Source organism: Gymnoscopelus microlampas, assembly GCF_963454915.1.
Source record: "Gymnoscopelus microlampas genome assembly, chromosome: 6".
Lineage (NCBI taxonomy): Eukaryota > Metazoa > Chordata > Actinopteri > Myctophiformes > Myctophidae > Gymnoscopelus > Gymnoscopelus microlampas.
Genome location: NC_139943.1, coordinates 32,835,734 through 32,861,579, shown reverse-complemented (window position 1 = coordinate 32,861,579; position 25,846 = coordinate 32,835,734). Strand labels below are relative to the sequence as shown.

The following is a 25,846-nucleotide window of genomic DNA, read 5'->3' as shown; positions in this document are numbered from 1 at the left end:
TCCCACAAGGTAATTTAGTACATACTATACATCATCAATCCAAATATCATTAATTAAGCTGATAATAAAACCGAATAATGATAATGGTGCATTCATTTTTCTTATGCATTTGTTAATCAACCCCAAACAGTGGTTTATCATCAGGCCTGGGATATACAGATGGTTAGTAGACATACACATTACATTGGCCAATTAATACTTGAACCAACAAACAAACTGAACAAACTGTAGTAGTTTAAAGGGCAGAGGCCAACCACACCAAGCTATAACTATAATTGTTTTAAAAATTGTTCTAACTCGAAGTCTACGCCACAACTATAATGTCATGACAGCAGTGAATAATATAGTTATAGTGCAAGGTGTGGGTGACCCTGTAAATGACTCAATAGCTAAAATTCATGATAGTTCTTAATGTTACAATCATGCTTCAGATGCACAAGATTCAACCCCATCCACCATCCAGACATATTCTACAGTACATCAGGCATTTTTGTCAATGATACATACGTAGAGATCTTTTTCCAGATGGCTCAGACACAAACATTCACATTTGTTTTCTGAGCCTGAACCAAGAGTTAATTTTAAACAACAGTAAACACATATAGTCCTTGTGACTGGTTACAAATGAGCCATAAACAGTAAAGTTATATCACATTGTAGTTTATTAACAAGACAGCAGGGGGCAGCCATGCTCCATTAGAGTGAGATTTTCACTTGAAACTGTCTAATGTCATGCACCAAAATCTGCTTCTTTTTTTAAATAAGCAAAAGATTTTACAAATAACACTACAACATTTATTATATTACAAAACATGAACTCCATGTTACAAGAGTGTTTCATTTATAGTGCAAAGAAAGTGCCAATTATAACCCGGCAGGACACTTATGAACAGCCTCTTGAAAGGGGGAGGTGGAGTGATGGAAAACAAACATCAATGATTGCCATAAAGCACAAAACAGATCATGGACAATATTTACACTACATGGTCCTTGCTAAACATCAAAGCATATAGCACTTTTCCACGCCTCTCCCTTTATTATGCTGCCGTTACCCTTTCAATGTATGGTCTCGGGAATGTCTGTCAATTTCTCTCTTTGTAATGATTCTTTCAACAAGCAACATTGAAGTGCAGCTGTCCATTGCCTTATCACAGTAACATGAAGACCAAGTATCAATACTGTAGATAACAGCTATAGTCTTCACAAACAACAAATGAAAGCATCTGCTTAGTCTCTCAAGCCAGACAACTCTTACAAAATCTACACCTTGCAAAAATCACCATCTGTTTGTAATTTCCGTTCGAAACTTTCCATTTGATTTACAGTAGGCCTTATTTGCAGAGTGGGGGAGGCAGGACATCTAATAAAGTTCCGATATACAGTCTGTTTGGCTGAAGCATTTGAAAATTGTGTTAGCCAACAACTCAAGAGACTAGCTACTGCTGTTAATCTGTTAAATGTTTTTAAATGTTTTGTTATTATCAACATGTTTTATTTGACCTTGGAACAATGGCCCAAGTTGGTCAACTGCCATTCTTCTCCCAAGCACCTTCAGTATACTGTCCATGTTACATCTTGAACCTTGCCTTGGCCAAGACAGTTTTGCAGGGAGGATACCCAACACTGCTCTGTGAGGTGCCAAAAAAAAAACAGTTTTAGGTTCATACTGACAGTGTGACTAATACAGGTCTATGTTCCAAGCTCTACACGCATGAATAGATGATACCATCGCATGACTTCCAAAAATATATTAGAAACCTTTCACATCTTTCCTCATTGACCTAAATCAAATTGGTAAAATGTATATATGTCATGAATATGTTCAATATACAGCCGTCAAAGCTGTTTAGTATTTCTAAGAGGAGACTTCAGGACTGTTTTGTGTCAACTTATCTCGTGCAGCTTGAGTTTTTGTTTGAAGGATATAAATGATGTTACAAGTTAAACCAAGTTGATTTCCAAATGTTTAAAAATGCGAAGCAGAATTTATAGCCAGGATGTGTTGTGAGAGGAAGTGTTCAGAGAGGGTTCAGAACTCATCCAGAGTCATCCTAATTTAACTAATACATTTAATCCATTATTAAAACAATTTTTTTATAAAAATTCAAAAATAGCAAACAAATTCAAAGATGTAAACCGATCTACAAGCTCACAACGCATGGCATTGTAGATCGGTTATTTTATCTATTTTTGTGCGATACTGTTGTGCGACAAAGTATATTATAGGGCGTAAGAGGTTAATCAGACATATCAATTTAGTTCATTATAAAAATAAATTTGAAGGGTTTTACATCGATTCGTTGCTATATAAAATAAAATACAAAAATATATTCAAACTAGAAAAGGTGCTCCTCGGAGCACAGGTCTCCGCCAGTTCAGGTAGGTTATTGTGGCATCCTGGTGGCGCTATAATAGGCCAATGTGAAAAGGGTGCCATTTCTTCTTAGGCCTTGCACGGCAATCGGACACTGTTCATGATTAGAGGCATTTTGTTCCAAAAATGTGTTAAATTAGACCTGCTGGTGGCGCTATAACAGGCCAATGTTAAAAGGGTGGCATTTGTTCCTGAACATGGTGTGAATGTGCGTTTGACCGCAATCGGATGCTGCATTCATGATTTGCGGCACTTTGTTCAAAACAAGCCACTACAGCAAACGTTAGATGTGAAACTTAGCCAATCAGGATGGAATATGAAAAAGAAAAAACAGATCCGTCTTGATCACATGACTATAGAGATCATGTGTACCGATTTGCGTGAAATTTGATTTAAATCGGAAGGAGTAAAAAATTGTTTTACATGAGTCGGCCTCCTGGTGGCACTATGAACTTGCAGATGTGAAAAATGCAGGCCAAAGGTTTTTCCTTGACCTTTAGGGAGTGCGCATACAAAGTTTTACACAGATCGATGCAGTTATAGGGAAAAACACGAATTGGCCTGTTATAGCGCCACCATGAGGCTGATTTTGACGGAAACTGCATGCCGTGTTCATGATTTGAGGGATTTTATTCAAAACGGAGCATTGAAAAATGTGATACTGAGATACTGTGTACCGATTTGCACGATGTTTGGACAAAATCTGTAGGGGTACTGTCAAAAAATGGGTTTGGCAAAAAGCGGCCTCCTGGTGGCGCTGTAAAGGCCCATAAGGGCAGAGGCTCTGAATTGGCATCCACGGAGTGTGTGTGCTCAGTTTCGCTGCCATCAAGTCAGCGGTGCCGGAGATTAGCTGTCCACAGACAGAATGACACACGGACGGACGGACAGGGTGCAAAACATACTCTCGCCATGCCGAAACACACTTATAGATTATTTGATTACCGGTAATCGAAAAAATTATCGATAGTTCCAGCTCGACTGTCATTCTGCATAACTGTATAGCTTGTAATACCGTTCTGTAACAGCATGGTTTCTAAATGAAACTCTGTAAACCGTTAAAGATGTTGCCAGGCTTACCTGTGATTTGAGGACAGTCATTAAAGGCAAATCTTCTGAGGTGGGGACAGTTTGTGAAAACACTTTTCACAGTCTCATCAGTCAAGTTAGGACATCTAGCCACCTGTAGTTCCTACAAAAAAACAAGAAATGTAAAATAGCTACAATATCTACAAGCACACAACACATTGCGATGCGCGGCGTTGGGGGCTTGTAGATCGGCTATTTTCACGAGAACACTGTTGTAGGACATATACATCAGGACTTAACCACAACCCTAGTGTCCCTATTCTGGGGCGAACAATCAGCAAAAATATCATGTCTACAAGCTCACAACGTGTCGTATTGCGACGCATTGTGAATGTGTAGATCGGTTATTTTCTGTGAATATATTAGCTGTAGATGGGAAAAAAGAGCGGACCAAGTATAGAGCCCAGAGAGACTCCAGTCAATTAAGTACTGTATATAGCGTTTGAGTGGTTAGAAGGTCTGAACAGTTAAACACAGTTAATGGGATATGTAAGTCTCTAGTAGTCATTTACTTACATGCAAAGTATTGGAGCAAAGCCCAACAAGTCCAGCGATGCCCTTGTCTGTAATCTACAAACAAGAAGAAGACAGTCCAGTAATTATTATGTGCTGGTGGTGTGATTTTATCTATAACCATAAAAGTCATAACCAAGAATATGATCACTAGTAACTTATCCACTTTATTTTTCAACCAGCAGGTGTCACTGATGAGCAGTGTAGTCCTTGTACAAGGTCACATTGATTTCCTCTCAGGGATCAGAGTTCAAGCCACAGTGTAACCCTGGGCAATTAAGAACAAACAATGCTCTTACATAGCAATGTAAAAGCTTTGCCTTTTAACATGCATTTGTTGTCAAATGTAACACAAATTAAAGTTCTTAAACATTGTATATAGATCTCTGAAACCAGTTTCTATGAGTTAGGGCTTCATTTGAAACATTGTTGTTAATTACATAATTTTATGTAATGAAATATCATTTATCATTTCATTTATATTTACAAGTACAGTACGTTAACATACTGTACTTGTGTGCTGTATAGCACAGCGTTTCCCATCCTGGTGTCCAAGCCCCCCTATTTTTCTTCATAAAAGAAGAACAATTGCTTGTAGGTCTGCTATTCGTCATATGAGAAGAATACAGCGCCTAAGTGGTTAACTTCTTTGAAAAAACAGTGTGTGTGTGTGTGTGTGTGTGTGTGTGTGTGTGTGTGTGTGTGTGTGTGTGTGTGTGTGTGTGTGTGTGTGTGTGTGTGTGTGTGTGTGTGTGTGTGTGTGTGTGTGTGTGTGTGTGTGTGTGCGCGCGCGCGCGCGTCTGGGAGTCTCAGCTTGTGTCAGATGACAGAAAAAAGGTTTAGCTGACAGAGAGTGGGGCCTGCATGTGCCCTTTGACCCCTTGGGGTATATATATATATATATATATATATTTTTTTACAAATCTTTATTTATATTTTCATAGATTACAATACAATACAAAACGAACAAACACAAACAAAATACACAAACAAAGAAGTTATCAATACATCTATATAACAGGTATATATTTGTTATGTCAGGACTTGGGAACTGTGACAAGGAGCCATTGAGGGTTCTGCACGTCATATTTGTAGTGGGAAAATACTTATCTCTCCATGATGGTTCTCTATTAACATACTTTACCACTGCCATATGGTGTATGCATTCCTGCAAGCATTGATTAAATTAAACTATTGAATTCGAATGGTGACTCATAACTTAGAATTTGCTATGGTGTCTGCCTGTGTGTCAAATATAGTTCTCTATGGACCACTTGTTCAACTATGAGCAAGTGTAGGTCCCTTTCCCTCATCAACCCCTCTGTATGCCTGAGGCACATACATAGGGAGGTCACATGAGGGGCAATCTGGGAACCCATCTGTCTGGAGAGCGGAGTGGCTTTGTCCATCTCATTTATACAGTCTATGCTCTGAACGGGCTGCACCTTTATACCCAAAAACCCAGACATGTGCCAGACATTACTCCATGTTGACCCCTGTGATCCTCCTCTTCACCTGTCATACACTATTGTTTATTACCCATATAAGGTAACTCGAGAAACTTTTTAGCAAACGCATCAAAAAATGTTATTATATGCCCACCCCTCCTCTCAGGGCTTTTTTAGCAAACACAGCAAAAATGTGATTATAAATCAACTTCCTCGTCCTGCCTTGGAGACCCACAGGTTAACTTCGCATGACTGACAAAGGGACCATGCAAACACTCTAGACATCACGTGACTCCTAGTCAGCCATGTCTGGTCAACCTTATCTCCTTAGAGAGTTGCATTGCATGCAACACTATAAGGCATGCATGCATTGAAAACTATAGGTAGCTGAGACACTACCAACATGACAACATGAATAGGGGCCTCTTGGCTCGCAGACAAATGTTCCGGTACATCTATCACCTTACATGTGGTCAGTAGCTTGTGCATACAGAAAAGAGAAAGTCGGCAAAAGCATATACTGTATGGTTGCATGCAAACAATGTATAAATCTGTCAACATATATGCAGAAGTCATATAATTCTGCCTACTCAGGGGCAATAGCACAAATCCCCATTATATACGGTTCCCCATACCCTGGACTTTTAATACCCCCTTGGGAGCTCAGGTGCTATTTTACTCAAACATTGCAGATCGACAAAGTTAAACTTAATAGTTCTACGATTATAAAGACTATGGACTTCAACCCGGTAGAAACAATAGATCCACCAGCCTAAACTCCACAGTCCCCACAATCGCCAAAAACACCCGATCTACAAGCTTATAAACCCAAAATAGTTATTACGGCGAAAACAGCCGATCTACAAGGTCAAAAATACAAAAGATTCACTCCGGCGAAAAACAGCCGATCTACAAGCTCAAAAACACAAAATATTTACCTCGCTCATCTTAATGAGTGAAAGATCACTATAAGATCCATTCCCCTGACTCACTTTTAGGCAGGATGAACCTACTGATTGTCAATGATTCACTTATCAATAAAAGATTAAACCATTTTTCCAAGAACAGTATACTTAACTCAGACAATTACATTGTCGGCGCTTGCTTTAAGGATTTCTCCTATTTTTTCTTTTATCGATTTTTAGCATTTTATCTCATTTGTTACTTTTTGTTTCGGAGGCCTTCTAACCAACCTCTAGAAGGGTTTCCCAGAGGTCAGTAAAAATTTCTCTCCTACCAGGGCCTCTTGCTTTTCCTATCTCTGTACAGTGTACAGCTCTTCCTACCACCCCACTATCAAACCTCCTCGAGTCCCCACCCCTGAATTTCACATGAATTTATTTGGCTTAGCGCCATCTTAATGTTAATCGGCAGCAAGGTAGATTTTGACATGGATTGTCCATTTTTAAGACGTAGTCAACAATACTTTTATACTTTTACTCAAGTACATTTAGAATTCCGGACTTTTACTTGTAACAAAGTATTTCTACATTGCAGTATTTGAGTACTTTTTCCACCACTGAAGGCTGGTAGAGTGTGTTGTTACTGTTGTTTTATGGTCGTTTTATGGCGCTTTGTGCGCGCATGTGGCCAGCACCGCATCGTGCACCCACCGGGGATGTGTGCGCGGGGGGGAACCCATTACAGATTCTGATCTGCCCAGTCAACATTATAAAGCAGCCTACGTGATTACTACACGGGACACCACGTGGTTCCACTGGTAATTTTTCACCCCCTAGATTCACGAGCCCCAAATGGCGTGCTCGCACGTGCATGTGACGTCATTAAAATACCGGTCCCCTGGGAAAAAAATCACACCCTGTGTGAAGGAAGCGGTGCCTTTGGGGCGGGCCTTAACTCATTTCAGTTCGTCCCTATTGGTGGTCTGAGTACACTTACCAAATTTGTACTTGGTAGCATGCTGCAAACTGGAATGATGGCTGTTTAAAGGCCAGCCAATGGGCAGACAGAGGGGGCGGGGCTTAAGTAATGACAGTTAGTCCCTATTGCTGGCTTTAGTCCATGTACAAAATTTGTACTCCACTAGAAGTTCGGGCCGCTACGCGGCCCGAACGTCTAGCGTGACGCGTCGTTCACTTTGCAGTGCCACCTTACAGGCACCTCACAGTGTGAGAGAGAGTTTTGTGCTCTCCTAAATCCACGGCAGGCTTTGAAAGTACCCACTTCAGAAAGAGGTGACGTGCATCACCTCTCCAATGACCAAAACCCACTATGGAAGCCGTCGAACTGGTGCGATCTGACGGCATCCTAGAATTTATAGGTAGGATGTGATGTCATGCGTGATGTCATGCTGTCGTGAGATTACGTCACACTGGCGTTGTCATCGTGATGTCAGATTACGTCACACCGTCACACTGGCGTCGCATACATACTGACAACCGACATGGCGCAGGATTCAAATTGTATATATATAGATAGCATGCTGCGAACTTGAGTTATGGCTGTTTGAAGGCCAGCCAATGGGAAGACAGAGGGGGTGGGGCTTCAGCAATTCATGCTGGTCCCTATTGGTGGTCTAAGTCCACATACCAAATGTGGACTTGGTGGCATGCTGCAAACTGGAGTTATAGCTGTTTAAAATCCCGTGCTCATCCCATGCTCATACGGGCGCTGGGGGTCCCTGGACCCCTCTTTGATAACTTCAATTCATGCTCGTGCCTATTGGTGGTCTAAGTTCACATACCAAATGTGGACTTGGTGGCATGCTGCAAACTGGAGTTATAGCTGTTTAAAATCCCGTGCTCATCCCGTGCTCATACGGGCGCTGGGGGTCCCTGGACCCCTCTTTGATAACGTCATCAATTCATGCTCATCCCTATTGGTGGTCTAAGTCCACATACCAAATTTGGACTTGGTGGCATGCTGCAAACTGAAGTTATAGCTGTTTGCTTCTTTGCCGTGCTCATCCCGTGCTCACACAAACGGACCCACGGACCCACACGCAGACAGAGTCAAACGTAGAGCGGTTGGCACCGCTAAAAATTGCCATTACACCACTGGCCGGGGCCCCTCCCTTTGTCTTATTTTGAATGATTTTGTCTTATTTGAACGATCAGGATCGAAGAGCTTATTCTAAATATAGCCCTGTCTGTTGCTTGAACTTTGGTTGACCACTGGGCAAACTTGGTATGACGGAATGCATTAACACGTTAAGCCCTGTATTATGGCTGTATTGTCCATTGTATGGTTTTACAAAAAATGTATGTATTGTATAGTGTATCTAAAGCTCTGCTAAAAGGAAGCCCAGCATTAACGGCTTTGCTCATTCAGGCTGAGACACTGTTTGGGTTTAACTTAGACTGCTTGCAAGTATAATCAAGTGTGTTCGAATAATAGACGCTTATCTTGTCTAGGGCTGCCTGTCACGTCTTACACATTTAAGTTGACGATTAATTGTCACTCAAATAATTGCGATTAACGATTTAATTGTGTGTTTGGCATTGAAAATTGGGACATATGAATACAAATTTAATTTCTGTTCTGTCCTTTAGGCTTCGTAATCAAAAATTGTACAGGGCAGATATGACAAATAACTTAAATATACGAAGAAAGTATTGACATATTTAATAATGTTATACATGTAAAATAGCATTTTTCAACATGGAGACGATTATGCAAAAATAATTGTGATTATCTCAAATAATTGCGATTAGACGATTATGTAATAATTGTGACAGGCCTAATCTCGTCACAACAATCTTTTGACCTGCTGTCACAGCAGAACATGAGCAAAGGTTATGACGTTTACTGGTCTGTATAAAAGTGAGTGTTCGCCAATAGTGACTTTGGGACAGAGGGTGTAACATTGTGAGTGCTGTCTTCTTGTTGCAACACTGTTCAATATAAACCTTTATTCTTAAAGGGATATTTCACTTTAAAAAAAATGTTGGGTCATTTAAACATCTACTCAGGCTTTTGTGAACACCCCAGACAGTTTTTAAGCTTCTTGATTCAGTATTTAGATATCTGATATTTATTTGATCAGACACGCCTCCTTCCTATACAAACCCATTGTAACTTCAAATTCCATTTTAACCATGATAGATTCACAGGGCTGCCAACATTGCTTTACTAGCATTGGAAAATAATGGGTACAATTTCATCCATTAAAAAAGTAGGCCTACAGAAATTGATTTGATGACTGAAGCAATGTAAGACCCATCTTTAATAATAACCATTCATTACTTAAAAGTTAATATCTCTGTATGATGGCATGCACTGACCACACCCCCGAACCGGGGGGTCTGGGGGTCCTCCCCCTCAGAAACTTTTTAACATAGTAGATGTAATTTCCTGTGTTCTGGTGAATTTTGGGAGTTGGATACCAAATCCAGAAGAAAACCAGAAGAAATGACAATCCAGAAGAGTGTCAGGAGACATGGTCAAAAACCAGGAGACTCATGCGGGATCCAGGAGTGTTGGCAGCCCTGGATTCATCAAGAACACCCGTTCTTGGTTCTGGTGACTCATACTGCCCACCTAATATGTGAGGGGGCCGTGTTTTTTCAATTACTTTTTTCATTTATTAAAAAAAAAGCTTGGAAAATGAAACATTTTAATACAATGAAAAAAGTAATCGAAAAACATGGCTCCCTCACGTATTAGGAGGAAGATATGAGTCACCAGAACCAAGGACAGGTGTTCTTGGTGAATCTATCATGGTTAAAATGGAGAATGAATGAGTGTTCACAAAAGCCTGAGTAGATAAAATGACCCAAATTATTTTTGAATGTGAAATATCCCTTTAATTCAGATCAGTGGTTCATTTGTGTTATGTTCTGTTCTCCGAGTGCATTTTCTGGAATCCACGATACTGTCAAGTCTTCAGACTCCACCTCGCCCCCATAGCACTCGTCTCTCCATGTATCCCTTCTTTTTTCTAGATAGATGCTAGTTTTCTATGCAGTTATACCGTGTCAGGCACAAAGGCACATTTGAGGCACTACGTTATTTTCATAGCATTCTACTCATATGACTATTTATCTTTTATTAGGTTATTTATTGACCAGGGTTCATGCTTACTTACATTACTCTGCTTACTTTGACCTCGCACTTGTAAGTCGCTATGAATTGCTTTCCAATAAGTCGCTATGAATTGCTTTCCAATCTAACTCAAACAGTAAGCTTAGAAGATTCAGGCAAGGCATGTATCAGGAGGTCAAACAAATTGTAACAAAGGACCACCTAGGATATGCATAGCTATCTGACCATTGTCTACAATGTCCATGTAGACTCTACATGGACTGCTAGATAAATTGAGAGGACGCTGACAGCTGTAATCTTCAATTGATATGGGGCTGTAGCAGTTTTCCGCTTGGACAGTTCCGTTCCCCAAATAAACCTTGATGTCTGAACAGTGTGTTCATTTCTCAAGGCCAGCTTACATGTCTGCTACTGGTGTTTGCTTTGTTTCTCTATCTCTCTATTCATAAAATAGAATGCTTCCAAACTTGACGTTGATCTTATTTGTTGCTTCTATCTCAATTCAAACAATTACAAAAAGTCCATTCATTCACTATTTTAGGACATTTTGCATAGTTCTTGTTCTTCAAACTGCAATTATCCACAATTTTTCTGTTAATCAGTAAGAGTATCTACTTTTTACAGGAATTCCTCGTTATTAATACAATGTGGAAACATGGCCTTCAACAACCTGGGAGACAAAACAATACGACCAGAGCAGAGCACGCATTATTAGATAAATTACTACAGATGGTTCACACATTTTATTTACACAAGTTTCGGGGACAGCGTCCATAGTTGACATCTTATATGATTATTTAGTCCATGTAATTTTGTTATGACTTTCCAAGACTATTGTTGCATATACTGAATGTGTACATGTATTGTCTATCTTATTTTATATCAGTAGCAATTATTATAATTCTATGGGCCCTATCTTGCATTTTGAAAATAGTGAAAATAGCCGTCCTACATCGACTTCTAGATCAGCTATTTTCACTATGTTTTTCAAAATAGTTGAAAATGCCTGATAAGTTTATGCATAAGGCCTTATGCCTTGCAAGATAGGGCCCAGTATATATAATTGAAAACTGGGAATAGCTGTAGCATATCATGACAATGTTTGATGAAAAAAGCATGTTACTATGTCTGTTATATATGGTTATGCTAGTTTAATGACATAGAGGTCTTCTTGGTATCAAGCTGACAATGTACAACACAATGATATACAGTATGAAGCTACTTAGCTGTTGCATTTATATTTATTTATTGAAATGTTTTAGTGATATCAGAAGAGTTTGATGGTCAACGCAAGTCCCTGTCACCAGGACTTAATGTGAGGTTAATGTGAGATGGTTACAGTCTTTGACAGCTGTGTGTGTGTGTATGTGTGTATGTGTGTGTGTGTGTGTGTGTGTGTGTGTGTGTGTGTGTGTGTGTGTGTGTGTGTGTGTGTGTGTGTGTGTGTGTGTGTGTGTGTGTGTGTGTGTGTGTGTGTGTGTGTGTGTGTGTGGGATGCTCAGCTACGTGATTTTTAGTTCACATTGTCAACAGTAAGTTAACTGACTCTTTACAGGTGTCAGCACCACAGATTTAGTAAAGGTTAGAGTGCCAAATATGCAAAAACTGCTGAGGAGCCAGGAAGAGAGGATCAACTGAAATGGGTGTCAAAGCTATATTACACCTCTATGGTGAAAAAGACAAGGGCTTCTGGTGTGTTCACCACTTGGCACCTTGATAGAAATTCAAATCACTTCACACTGTTGTAGTTGTAAAGAACTCATGATCCATTTCAAGCGCGTTACATGTACGCATGAATAACGTCTTCCAAAGTGCTTTAAGTTCACCCATTCACACACCCAATGAAACACACATTCTCACACCGACGGCGGACACAACCATGCAAGGAACCACCCTCATCGGGGGCAGTTGGGGGTTCAGTCTTGCTCAAGAACAGTTTGACACAAAGCCAGGATCGAACCGGGAACCACTTTACCCCCTGAGTTACAGCCAGACATGATAATATGAAACTTCGATGGTCAGGTTCTGAGAACAAATAGACTGGAGTCAAGAATCAGGTTACTGATCCAGGTGCCTAACCCTTGCTCATTATGCTATTGTGGGATGGGTCAGGGTAGAGCAGTGGTTCTCAACCTGTGGGTCGGGACCCCCACATGATTTTTTGTTTTTTGGGGGGGTGGGGGGGGGGGGGGTCCCCAGATGACAGTAAAGTGACAATTTAAGGATTTGTAATACCTAATACCCCAAAAAGAGACTAGAAGTGAAATGAAATATAAAAAAGACCCTTACTACATCTAAAGTAATCAGCAAACTATACTATAAAAACTGGTCAAATATTTGCCAAATTGTCAAATAATATAAGAAAGAGGCAAAATGTGTTAAAATAGCTGATCGACAAGCTTGTAGATCGGCTATTTTCACAATATTTATCTGTGGAACCAAGTCAAACTAAATTGAATGCCTCAACTCCTAAAATTCCAAGTGCTTGTCAGGGTGGGAGGTCCCCAGTTCAAATATGACTATTTTGGGGGGGTCACAAGTTGCGACCTGAAAAGGTTGAGAACCACACAAACATCAAAAAGTGTGACTCTCACTAAAAAGTGTACCCTCCTTCAAAACTGCCATAAAAGAGCACCTGTCTGCATTTTGTGAGTCCTGGAAAAGCCCTCTAAGCTTAAACACCAATAGGACCCCCCCACCCCTCCAATTGTTCACCGTACATATACGTTCATTGCTACTAGTATTGATTTTGTCTTGTTTATTATTGTATGTCTTTAAATGTCTTTATGAATTGAATACATATGACCACATGGAAAGAAGCCCATAGGAGCTTTTGTGTTATCCTTTTAACAATCTTTGTAAACCGTACCTCTGTACAAGCTGCAAACTGTTAATAAAGTATTCAATCAATCAAAAGATGCCTGGACAAATAGTTTTTTTTCACTCTGACAACCCTAATTCCGTCTGCCCATGACTAAACATGTGGTATCAATTGCAGAACAGAACAACCCTCACATTCCATGACAATTAACTGGGCCGACCTTTACCGGACCTATGTCACATAAACATTACATGCAATTAACTGGGCATCCTGAACCGGACATATAATGCATGTTCAGAGAGACAGGTCTTAAAAGGGTTTGCAACAAAAACATACTAACAATAGGAATAGTCAAATCCTGGTAGAATTGTGTTATTGTGACGCTGTATGACTTCTAGAGATAAAAACTAAACTAAACAGAAGACTGTTAAATGTGAGTAATGTAATGTGTGTATCTTTGGGAAGTATTAAATGTGAGTATGTAAGGTGTGTATCTTTGGGAGGTATTAGGGGTACCTGTGTTCCAGAGAGGAGAACTGTATGGAGCCTGCAGTTGTCTGCAAGTGCCAGCAGAGCTGTGTCTCCTATGGTGGAGCAGCTCCTTAGAGAAACTACCTCCAGATGTCTGCAGCTGTGGGCCAGAGCTGTTACTCCCTCATTTGTTACGCCATCACATTCTCCTAGATCCACTGTTTGTAGACTGGGGCAAGATGAGGCCAAGGACATCACTCCTACACACAGGGAGTAGAGAAATATGAGTGGGTATTATTACATTGTAGCAAAGATTAGCCACACACAACAAAATCCAATTATCTACTGTAGGTAGGTATCAGTGGCAGCTCATCCACTGGGCAACATGGGCAATTGACCCGGGTGGCACGTCCGTAGGGGTGGCAAAGGGAGCTGCTTCACAGGTGAATTTGTTTTTATTTATGTGGCGCACTCCTTGAACTTTTCTGTGTGTGTCCGTGGTTTCTGTCTCCGGTGCCGAATGGAGTAGAGAAAGATAGGTAGGCTACACATCCCTTTAGTTCAGCCTTGCTTACTTTTTGTGGTTGCAAGTAGAACATTTGGCACTAAGTCTATTCTTTCCTTCAATCCACAGAATGCAAATGAGAGTTTAAGTTTTGTTGTTTTTTAAATGACCCCAACGCTCTTGAGTATTATTATTAGAATTTGTTTTCCAGTTGCGGCAGAAGAACCCCTACTTCAATACTGCACAAATATAAAGGGTTGTAGCTGAAATTCCGCTATACACACACACATTTAAATTGTTATCCGTAACCAAGTTTGAGTTGAAGTAATACAAGTTGATCACAAAGACTAATAATGTTTTCAGCAAACATGTTTAACAGTCTGTGTCTGAACAGCTCCCCTCCTCCCCTTATGTGAGGTGAGAAGGCATAAGATACGACAGTATATCCTGCTCCAAGCTAAGTGAGGAAGACAGTATATAAGACAGAATCGGGTCAGGAGTCTTTGTTGCACAACCTTGACAGAATGGAATGTAGTCACAAGACAGATTTTTGTCTGCACAGAGCAACACTTTAAAGGAATAGCTCGCCCAAAAATGTTTACTTATTCTCTATGAATTACACATCCCACAAGGCATTTTATTCATGGAAAATGTTCAATGTTCCATTGTTTTTAACGCATTCCTGAGCCAATAATTTGATGACCGGGTGATACATTAGCCAGTAATCAAATTATTGGCTTGGGAATGCGACAAAAACTAAAAAATCCATGAATCCTTTTTTTGGGTGAACTACTCCTTAAAGCATGTCCTATAGAAGTCAAGGTTATAATGTCACACTCAAAGTTATAATTTTCCTGATAGGTCTACCTTTATCTACTTTATCAATCAATTATTGCTGGTATGTGTAACATTTTCAATAAGCCTGAATCATGCCAGTTTATGTTTGAGGTATTGTGTAAACTCAAATCTTGTGTCAAGCTGTCGCCTTTCACCCAGAAGTCAGTCCTGCATGTGCTCTGAAGGTCACTGATTATCTCTTGAGGAACCCAATAACAGCTCATTGGGTTTAACTTGACCATCTCTGACAAAGCAATAACACCTCAAGGCGACGACTTGACGACCGGTAAAGAGATAAGGTGCTGGCCTAAAAACAGGTACAAGAGGTGCACACAATCTCCTCTGTGAAGTGGTATCAGACATTGCCATGGTGAACATCCAAACGTAACTTATCCATTCTTCAGCTCTCCATATTAGGAGGATGTGGAATTGAATAGGTCATATTTCAATATGCCAAGGCCTAACCAGGCAACCCCTGTTTCTGTAAATTACTGTATATCCTGACATTCAAGTGATAATCAAAACCCATTTCTTGTGTGTCAGACATGATGTTTTTAGAAGGTTCAAAGGGGATTAACCAAAAAAGTCTATAAGCACACATGTACTCAGCATTGTCTAATCACTTGATGGAACAACTTTCTTGCATCAACTCGCTGCAGCTTCTTGAATACATTCATGCTTCAGTGACGATTCTGGTCTGTCTTGTTTCTTGAAAACACTCTGCTACAACACTTACAATCAGGTCATATTATTATGGCATTTGTAGTGAAACAAGAGGTTGATCTAGTAGCCTAGGCCCACACATACAATATAGGCTATATACTATCATTCCTCAAATACAAACCTCTCAGGTACAGAGTGGCTTGCTGTGCGTTGGCCTGGTTGGGCATCATTGGGTTTTCACTATGCTGGTGGGTTCTAAGAAGATATGGTATAATGTTAATTTGGGGAAATGCCTATTTTTCATGTTAGGGATGATGTTCTGCAGCCTCGCCGTTCTCTGAGTTCTGAAACAGCCCTTGCCAGGGAATATGGGGAGGGAGAGCGTTCATTATCATCTGTCTGATCATGGTGTCATTTGTGGGAACCGTCTTTATTTGGTTGATCAATTAGATGAAACGGATGTAGTTGGAGCTATATGCGCGCACACGCACGCACGCACGCACACACACACACACACACACACACACACACACACACACACACACACACACACACACACACACACACACACACACACACACACACACACACACACACACACACACACACACACACACACACACACACACACACACACACACACACACACACACACACACACACACACACACACACACACCAGCAGTGGAGGTGTGACACTATCTGTCTCAATGCGAAGCGAGATACACACAGTCTGCACGTGAATATTTTGTGAAAATAATATGCCTTTGTAAACCATATAAATGCTTTTGTAAACAAAACTGCTCCCCAAGAAGGATGGAGTAACCAAAGATGTTTAACCTAGGTGTAACCTTGTTTAGTTGTGGCTTTGATATCTGTGGAACTGATTGTTGTGCACATAGCACAGAGGTGTGTGGTTACAACCACACAGCAGTAGATTGATGGTTGAACTTGTTGAAGATGTATCAGATTGATATAGCCAGACTACATCGCTTTGTCTTCAGTTGCCTGTAAAACATGTTTAGTGCATTTATGCTTTGTCCCTGAATATCCTTGTTCCACCAATGCTACATTTTGTATGAGAATAAATATGTGTACACGTGCGATGAAACTGTTAAGAAGATGAAAGTGGAAGACACACACACACACACACACACACACACACACACACACACACACACACACACACACACACACACACACACACACACACACACACACACACACACACACACACACACACACACACACACACACACACACACACACACACACACACAGTATCGCCGATGTCTGTTTCTGGTGGACAGCTCAGCAGTAAGAGCAGATTACTAAAAGTGTGACGTATATAGTCAGAGGACTTGCGCAATCATTTGGTTGATGCAGCTCACGTCACATACAGCAGCACAGGTTGTGACAACTTGACCTCTGCTTTTGGATGAGATATGACTTATATTTGTCACTCTCTTGTGTAAATACATGTCTTTAACTTCAAGTGCCTGAAGACCTGGCAGATGACCGTGTTAGCTGACATGAAAGCACTCGGCATCAATCACAAGATGGCCATGGACCGTTCCCGGTGGAAGAAAGCCATAGCGAGAATCCAGTCCAACCCAGCGGAGCCTGGAAAGCGGACTTTAAACAGATGATGATGAAGTGCAGTGTCGCATCACAAGTTAAATGTTAAATAAAAAATATATAATAATAATACATTTAGGCAGAAATGCTTCTCTAAAATAATTGCAGCAGATATCTATTATAGGGCACACACACACACACACACACACACACACTTTGTAAACCATATAAATGTTAAAAGAAACTGCTCCCCCAGATGGATGGAGTAACCAAAGAGGTTTAACCTAGGTTTAACCTTGTTTAGTTGTGGCTTTGATAGCTGTGGAACTGTTTGTTGTGCACATAAATTAAATGCTTTGTCTTTAATTGCCTGTAAAACATGTTATGTCCCTGAATATCCTTGTTCCACCCATGCTAAATGGAAATAAATATGTCTGTCTTACAATAAAGCAGAGCAATCTGAGAAGTGACTACTGTGTCACAAATAACTTTGTTCCCCGGCGTGCCACTTGCTTTAGTCTGCTAGGACTTTCAAATTACTTCATCAATCGATTCACATATCACCGGCGGTGACCACTGTAGACCATCGAAGATCTATTTTTGGTGTACGACATGATGCACAACCAAGTATACGGAAAATCAGTCATAAGGATCAAACAGTCCTGTAGGCCAACTGCAAACAGAACATATGAATAATTCGTTTGAGGTTTTCCCTTTTCATGTGTGTTGGCTACCTTCTGAAGTGATTCTCTGAGAGCCAACCAGCATTATCATCTTGAGTTGTGGGCAGCTGATCTGTCGTAGGGCAAGATCTGACACTGGACAGCAACGTAGATCCAGCTTCTGTATCCCCGGATGCAACAGCTGAGAACAAGATAAGAATGATTGCCTCATACCACTCATTTATATGCAAAAATGGCAAAGCAAAAGTTTACAGATCATTGGGGTCTTCTCCTCCAAACTTCCATGTTACAGGTAAAAATGTCTGTATGAGGCCAAAATTACATGATCATCTGTTCGCATGTATGGGGATGGGAAATGTATAGGAGAGCTATAAAGCTGTATGAGAACATATTACAGACTTGGCATCTACATATCCTGTTTCACATGCTCATAGGGATGGGAATGTTGTACACATAATGATTTACGATAACACTGGCTGAAAAACTCTGAGCGTTCAAGGCTGCTAAATCGTTGCACTTGAAGCTGTCATTGCATTGATTTGAAACTCTCTATCCTACAAGTGACCCTATGCACTTTACACTCTGTACCCAAAACTGCATCGCTTCTGTATATTTTAGAGGGGCCACTTCTTCAAATCTCCAGGAAATGTATTGGTTCCCCTGTCTGCAACCTTTAAATCATCAATATCCTTATTGATGGATGGCAGGCAGAGGATGTTGACAGTTGGTACTTACTTCCTCTCTATCCCAAGCAACGAGGGGTACAAGAGTATCCTGTATGAGCGCACACTCGCCTTTTTGCCTTTTTAATAAACTTATTTTGTACTTTGAGACCGCCTGAGTATTGTTATTGTCCATCAGAATTATTTTTGTCGTAGTGAATTTTCCACCACACTTTTCCATTTTCATTAAACAATTAACGCCTGTTCTGTGATATGATGCCATGTCCCTATTGGTGGCTGCTTAGGGCAGTGGTTTTCACACTTTTTAAGGACCCTCATTTGGTATGCATTAGGCCACAGACCCCCATAAGAGTATATAAATGGAACCAAATGGATCCTAAGTGTCCATCAGGTTTTATATTATGTACACGCTCAGAGTTACAGACCTGCAACGATCCATTTGGTTCCTAACTATGAATAATTTTGCTGGGGACACCCTTGAAACCCCTCAAGGACCCCTGGGGGTCCCCAGACCCTATCTTGTGAAACACTTGCTAGGGTAGGTACAGCACACAGTCAAATCTGTGTTCATTTATACATTTGTAGCTCTTTGAGTGTACAGATGTAACCAAATTGGTGTTGGTTGTAATCAGATTACAATGCAATAATCATTTGCCTGCTGTGATGTCTCCTTTCCAATGAAACCTAAAGTTTATTCTACATGTTTCCTTGGTTGAGAGATTTCACAGTAGCTGAGGTGCTTCTTTGCACCTAAATTGCACAACTAGCACATAGAGTATGTACTGTACCTTTTTACCCTAATGGCTAGTCCACACCAATGCAACTCCTTGCAAAACCTTGCAAATACTTGCAACCATAATCCCCAATGGCAGTTGCGAATAGTTACATTGGTGCGGTGACTGCGGTCTGGCCTTTAATGTCACTCAATGTACGTACGTACGTGATGGATGAGCTACCAACGAGCCGTGGTGTGAAACCTTCATCTACCCCCAACCACAGGCCTCTGGTTCTTTCCTGCGCTCTTCCTGTTATGCCCCAAGCGACAGAGTGAGAAGCGAGGACCAAAACTACACGCGTCATTGCCCAGAACACATATCCATCTTATACGATGACATTTACCTGTAAAAAAAGAAAATTTGTGCCGCGCTGCGAGCTTGAACAGCTGCTATTTTTTTTTTAAATGTTAGGGTCGTTTTTTTTTGCACAGGTCTTCTCTTAATAATAATAATAATAACAATAATAATAAAACAACTTTATTTGTATAGCACTTTTTAAAACAATGTTACAAAGTGCTTGAACAATCAAAACAGCAATCAAACAACTATGCAATAACAGTAATAAATTAAGTTTACAATAGAACAGAGCGATAACGAACAAGATTTATCTCAAGGAGTTAAAAAGGCCATTCTGTAGAAATGGGTTTTTAAGAGGGATTTAAAGCTTGTTAATCGTTAATCGATCTGGTTAACCTGAGTTTCTCTGATAGGCTGTTCCAGAGTCTGGGGGCCTTTATGGCAAAGGCCCGATCTCCTTTGGTCACCAAACTAGCCTTATGAATCTCCAGTCCAGATGATCTAAGGGTACGCACTGGCACATAGGGTTCTACCATATTGCATAAATAGCTAGGAGCTAGACCATTAAGAGCTTTAAAAGTTTAAAAAGCAGCAAAAATCTTTCAATCAATCCTGAAGGAGACCTGCAGCCAGTGAAGTGCAGCTAAAACAGGTGTCATGTGCTCAAATCTCCTGGTACCGGTGATGAGCCTAGCTGCCGCATTTTGAACCAATTGCAGGCGATGCAGACCAGAGTACAAGGCATTACAGTAATCTAAGCGAGAATACACCAGAGCATTCACAAAAGTCTTAAGATTTCCTGTAGAAAGAAACAATTTTATCTTATAGATGTTTCTTATGTGCATGAAGCAGGTCTGGAACACCTTTTTTACCTGGCTTTCAATACAGAGTTCGGAGTCAAATTTGACATCCAGGTTCCTCGCAACGGGAGTCACATTAGTTGCCATGGGGCCAAGACTGTCTAGAATGGTGTTTTTTGAACTGAGGGGACCAAAAAGAATAATGTCAGATTTGTTGAGGCATCCAGGAGTGAATATCGGCCAAGCAAGCTTTGAGGGGGGTCCTCTGGAGGTCCCTGGCACAAAAACATTTACAGATGGGGAGTCCGCGGCTATATATATATATATATATTCAGACTGAGTGGCAGATATTGAAGCTTATTGCGAACGCGGAAGGAGGCGCGGCTCCGCCCAAGTGGAGCCTACTATGAAACTCTGCTCGGCTTGTGCGTCTGTGTGTGTGCAGTATGTGTGCACTGCCTGCACTGCCTGTGTGCAACCGACAGAGTGCGCCAGAGTGCAGCTACAGTCAAAACACACACACACACACACACACACACACAGTCCGTAAATACACAATATTTTCGAGCTGCGTTCGCTTCCAGCGTTCGCGCGTCTTACTTGTCCTTAAGTAGATCACATCACCGTAAGGGTCCATATTAACAGTAAGGATTATATTGCGTAGAAAAGAGACTAACCTGATTTCTTTTCACCAATGAGAAAGAAATTAGAAACGATACAAATAGACCACCGAAGTCTGACGTAATTTACACATCCTTGGCTTGTCTACCTGGTTCGCGGTTTTCCACCCCCATTCTGAATCCCATAGACGTCTTTAATATCGCGTCAAATAAGAACTGTGTTCCAAAAATAAACGGTTTGACTCTTATGGTTATGAAGCATCAACTGACGGTGAGAAAACGATAATGTTACTTCCGCCGAATTAGTTACATTTTCGCCAGAAACAGACTGTATCAAATATAAGTGACTGACTATCATAAACGATACAGAACCTCCTCCCTGACAATATCGCCGAGACAGTTTGTTTATTTTTGGACCACAATTCTTATATGAGACGATTCTATGATGACCCAATGTTATTCTCCATAGAGAAATTACTTAACGAACCAGGGGATGAACGAGTGACGTCAGGACTTCGGTGGGTGGTCTATTGTGTCTGAAACTAATCATCACTTCGGATTGACACAAAAACAAAACTTAATGCTGTGACTGGTGGTAGTAATACGTTGAGTGAAGTGAAATTGATGAAACTGTGAGCAAGTAAAACACTTACTGGTAAACAGTTTATGTGGTGATTTCTTTATTTAAATTTCCAACTAAAACTGTATTGAAAGACAGCTCATAAATATGACAGGCTCCCTGACTGACATCTCCTTCTTTTCTCCCTCATGTGTTGACAAGTACTTAGTAAAGTTAACCGTGTTTTATTTAAAGATCCCTTGCCTGTCATAGTGTATTGTTTTTCTTAAACGTAGGCGTACCTGACCGATGTTCATGTCAGTGACTGTCCCTCTTGAAGTCATTATTTGCAGCAGTTTGTCCTTTAAGCCCGCAGGTAAGGTCCTGATGTCACTGAGGTAGTTGTCTGCATAGGTAGCCAAACTCTCTGCACAGCTGCAACACACAATGGAAGCTGCTGTCCTATTCACATCTCTCAACCAGTGAAATGACCAGTGATGGACAAAGTACTCACATTCTTTACTTAAACAGAAGTGTCAATACTGCAATGTAGAAATACTCTGTTACAAGTAAAAGTCCAGAATTCAAAATGTACTTGACTAAAACTACAAAAGTATTGCCATCAAAATATACCTAACGTATTAAAAGTAAAAGAATTTCCCATTTTCAAATGTATAAAATCTTTTGAAAATGGCTGATCTACAAGCTCACAACGAGCGGATCTTGTTGAGCGGAGTCCCTCAGGGCTCTATACTAGTGTCTTTTCTGTTATTGTGGGGAAGGCTTTCGCTGAAAATAGCAGATCGACAAGCTCACAATGCGATGCGTTGTGAGCTTGTCGATCTGCTATTTTCAGCGAAAGCTTTCCCCACAATACGGATGCTGGGGTTTAAGTCAGTGGTTCTCAACCAGTGGTCCGGGGACCACCAGTGGTCCTTGAGGGGGTTCCAGGGGGTCCCCTGCCTAATTAATAGTTAGGAACCAACTGGACCCGTATGTGTCTGTAACTCTGAGAGTGTACAAATGGAACCAAATGGACGCTTCGGGTCCATTTGGTTCCATTTGTACACTCTCAGAGTTAAATGAACACTAATGATGATGATAAAGTGTAGATTAAATCAAAATGGTTGAGTCCCTGGCATATCTTTTCAAATGGGGGTCCGTTGGCCAATATGTGTCAATTTGGGGGTCCTTGACACGAAAAAGGTTGAAAACCACTGGTTTAAGTGGTTAATTTACAAAAAATGTAATGGAGATACAAGGTTTCTGCCTGACAGGCAACTGATTGATTGATGGAATACTTTATTTAGAAGTTTGCACATGAAAGTACAGTTCAAATGCAAGGTCAACTAGATTAACAAAAAACAAAAAAACGCCTATGGCTTATTTCAATTGGGGTCCATTGTACTCAATTCATAGTGACATTAAATGACAGATATACACTATGCAGAACATCATCAACGATATCAATCTAACCACTCATCTATAAGTCAGACAAATACCTGAAAGAATTCTAATGCAGTGAAAGTATAATCAACAGGCAACAAAAATGAGGTATTCATAAAATGATCATTACGTCTCCAAGTAAAAAACGAGCTTTCAGTAACCATCCATGCAGTAATTCTTCATGCTGAATATTGTTTATAACAGGTTCTCAACCAGTGGTCCGGGGACCACCAGTGATCCTTCAGGGGATTCCAGGTGGTCCCCAGCTAAATGATACAGAGTTGGTAATCAAATGGACCCTTATTATAGATCTTTAACTCTTAAAGTAGAATGAAACCAAATGGACCCTTGCGGGTTCATTTGGTTTCATTTCAGGCTCTCAAGAGTTCAATTATTGTTAAACATCTGCATTACTTAATTTACAAGAAGTCTACCAAATGTCAACTGTCTCTACGGGGTAGTAGTTTAATGTAATAATCCATATCTTTCAATAAAGAAGTGTTTTAATGCCGTCTGTGGCCGAACGCCATTTGTTCACCCTCGTTTACTTCCTCTTTACATTTAGTGTAATTCCGGGTTTCACCGGATGCGCCCCCTCACTACCGTCAATACCGCCCATTGGGAACTTCCGACAGAATCGGCCACAGACCGCATTAAAACACTTCTTTATTGAAAGATATGGATTATTACATTAAACTACTACCCCGTGGAAGTAGTTAACATTTGGGGCTTTGGGGTAAGCACCTTTGTTTCAATTTGTACACGTTTGGAGTACTTTGCGGGGCATAGTGCAGAAAGTCCATGTCTCCATGGGGGGTGAACCCTACAACTCTCGTAGATTGAAAACGTCAGAATCATAAATACGTCTACGAGGGTTGTATACTACAGCTACAATTACAGCATATAGAAGAATTGTTATTTTGATCAACGGTTGCCTGTCATCTCTCCTATGGTACCAACATCAATACAGCATGGAATTGTGCACAAAATCGTATCCAACGACAACAAAGTTTTTGGGTCCGAGAGGGTAAATCTCATCAAATGGGGGTTCGTGACTCAAATGCCGAATAAATAATGGACCTTGACATGAAAAGGGTTGAAAACCACTGATTTATAATATCACATCAACCTAATGTTAGACGTCAACAACACTCACATATCCAAGAGACATTCGACCGTCATTCTGCTCCCTTTGTTTTGTTTTGGTTTCTTCTTCTATTTGAGTTTTATTGGCGGTTGGCAAACATAATTGCGCATTACCGCCACCTACTCGTCTTATAGGATATTTTACAACAGTGCATGTTATGAGAAAGGCACTTGGAAGAAAGCCAATTGTGTGGAAATAAAGCTAGTCAGGATATATAGAATACAATGTATGTCTCCCACTTTCAACATGTGACCTAAACATGTGCAAGGCAGTAGCCATGAGATCATCCCTTGTATAACATACATACAATTGCATTATGCAGGTTATTAGATTACCTAAACATGTGCAAGGTATATAACATACATACAATTGCATTATGCAGGTTATTAGATTAGATCTAAACAGTATATAAGCAGACTACGAGCTGTCTTCGAGAGACAGACACAACCTGAAGATCTTCCAAGTTTTGACCACGGACTGTCTCCTTCTTGAATGTAACAATGATGGAAGCTAAATAAAACTAAGCAACTACTCATCAACTTTAATCCTCTGATTCCAAGTTCATTTTTTTCTACAAGCTGTTGAAAATAACCAATAGTCTCTTTATTCAACATGATTGAAAGCCTGAGTCACCAATAAATACCTATAATAACTAAATACATAACTTAACATCTTTTTTTTTTTTTTATCAAATGTGTCATTCTAAGATACTCAAATATGTATCTATAGCACCTTTCCCCTGAATTTCTTCTTAGTATATTTACTTAATACCGCTCTTTAATTTCTGTTAAATTCTCAATCTTCTCATATTCTCTGCAGTTCCTCATATGTTCCACTGTTTCTTCCTCCCCACAATGATTGCATCTCATTGGTTGTTTCCCAATAATGTACACTGTCACTGAAGTAGTTATTAAAGCCTGTGTGGCCAAATCTTAGCCGCGATAGTATTGTATTGTCTTCTGCTCCTTCCTGCTCCCCTCACCTCTCCTATATACTTTCCTCTGAGTCTGAATTCTACAAAAACATCTTCTCTTCCTCTCCTCCTCCCACCTCTTCTGCCATCTCTCCTTCATCCTTCTTTAAATAATGTTCTTTAATACCCTTGTTTTGGTTTCTTCTTCTTCCTCTGCCATATTGTATGACCCTTGCATTATAAATTGTCACTCTACTGCCAGCCACTGGATGTGGATTACTTGTATGCCGTGGTAGAAGTACTCAGATCATTTTTCTTTCCTTCTTTCTTTCTTTAATGTAAGTAAAAGTAGCAATACCACAATGGGAAAATACTCTCTTACAAGTGAAAGGCCTTGAGTAAAGGTACAAAAGTACAAAAGTGTTGGCATCAGTATATTATATAGTAATATGTGTCATGCTAGTGAAGGTTGTTTGGGAGAAGAGCCACACAGTGAAACACAATGCAATATCATTACCCCATTGCCTCATATCTGCAATATTAGAGCAGTGGTCTTCAACGTTTTTCAACCCAACCCTGAGAGAGAAGCAGGGACCCCCACTATACAAACCAAACCGTC

At 40.4% G+C, this 25,846-nt stretch overlaps 1 protein-coding gene across 1 annotated transcript; it reads right to left on the bottom strand.

Moving 5' to 3' along the window:
* Positions 1-650: 650 nt before the first annotated feature.
* On the bottom strand, positions 651-24,372 carry amn1 (antagonist of mitotic exit network 1 homolog). Its single transcript, XM_084059400.1, has 7 exons — positions 24,324-24,372; positions 22,024-22,156; positions 18,038-18,167; positions 13,766-13,980; positions 3,980-4,033; positions 3,455-3,566; positions 651-1,628 (listed from the first exon to the last, which is right to left on the bottom strand). The coding sequence occupies exons 1-7, from the start codon at positions 24,347-24,349 to the stop codon at positions 1,552-1,554; spliced, it is 747 nt and encodes a 248-aa protein (XP_083915526.1). The 5' UTR covers positions 24,350-24,372; the 3' UTR covers positions 651-1,551.
* Between the last annotated feature and the right edge of the window lie 1,474 nt (positions 24,373-25,846).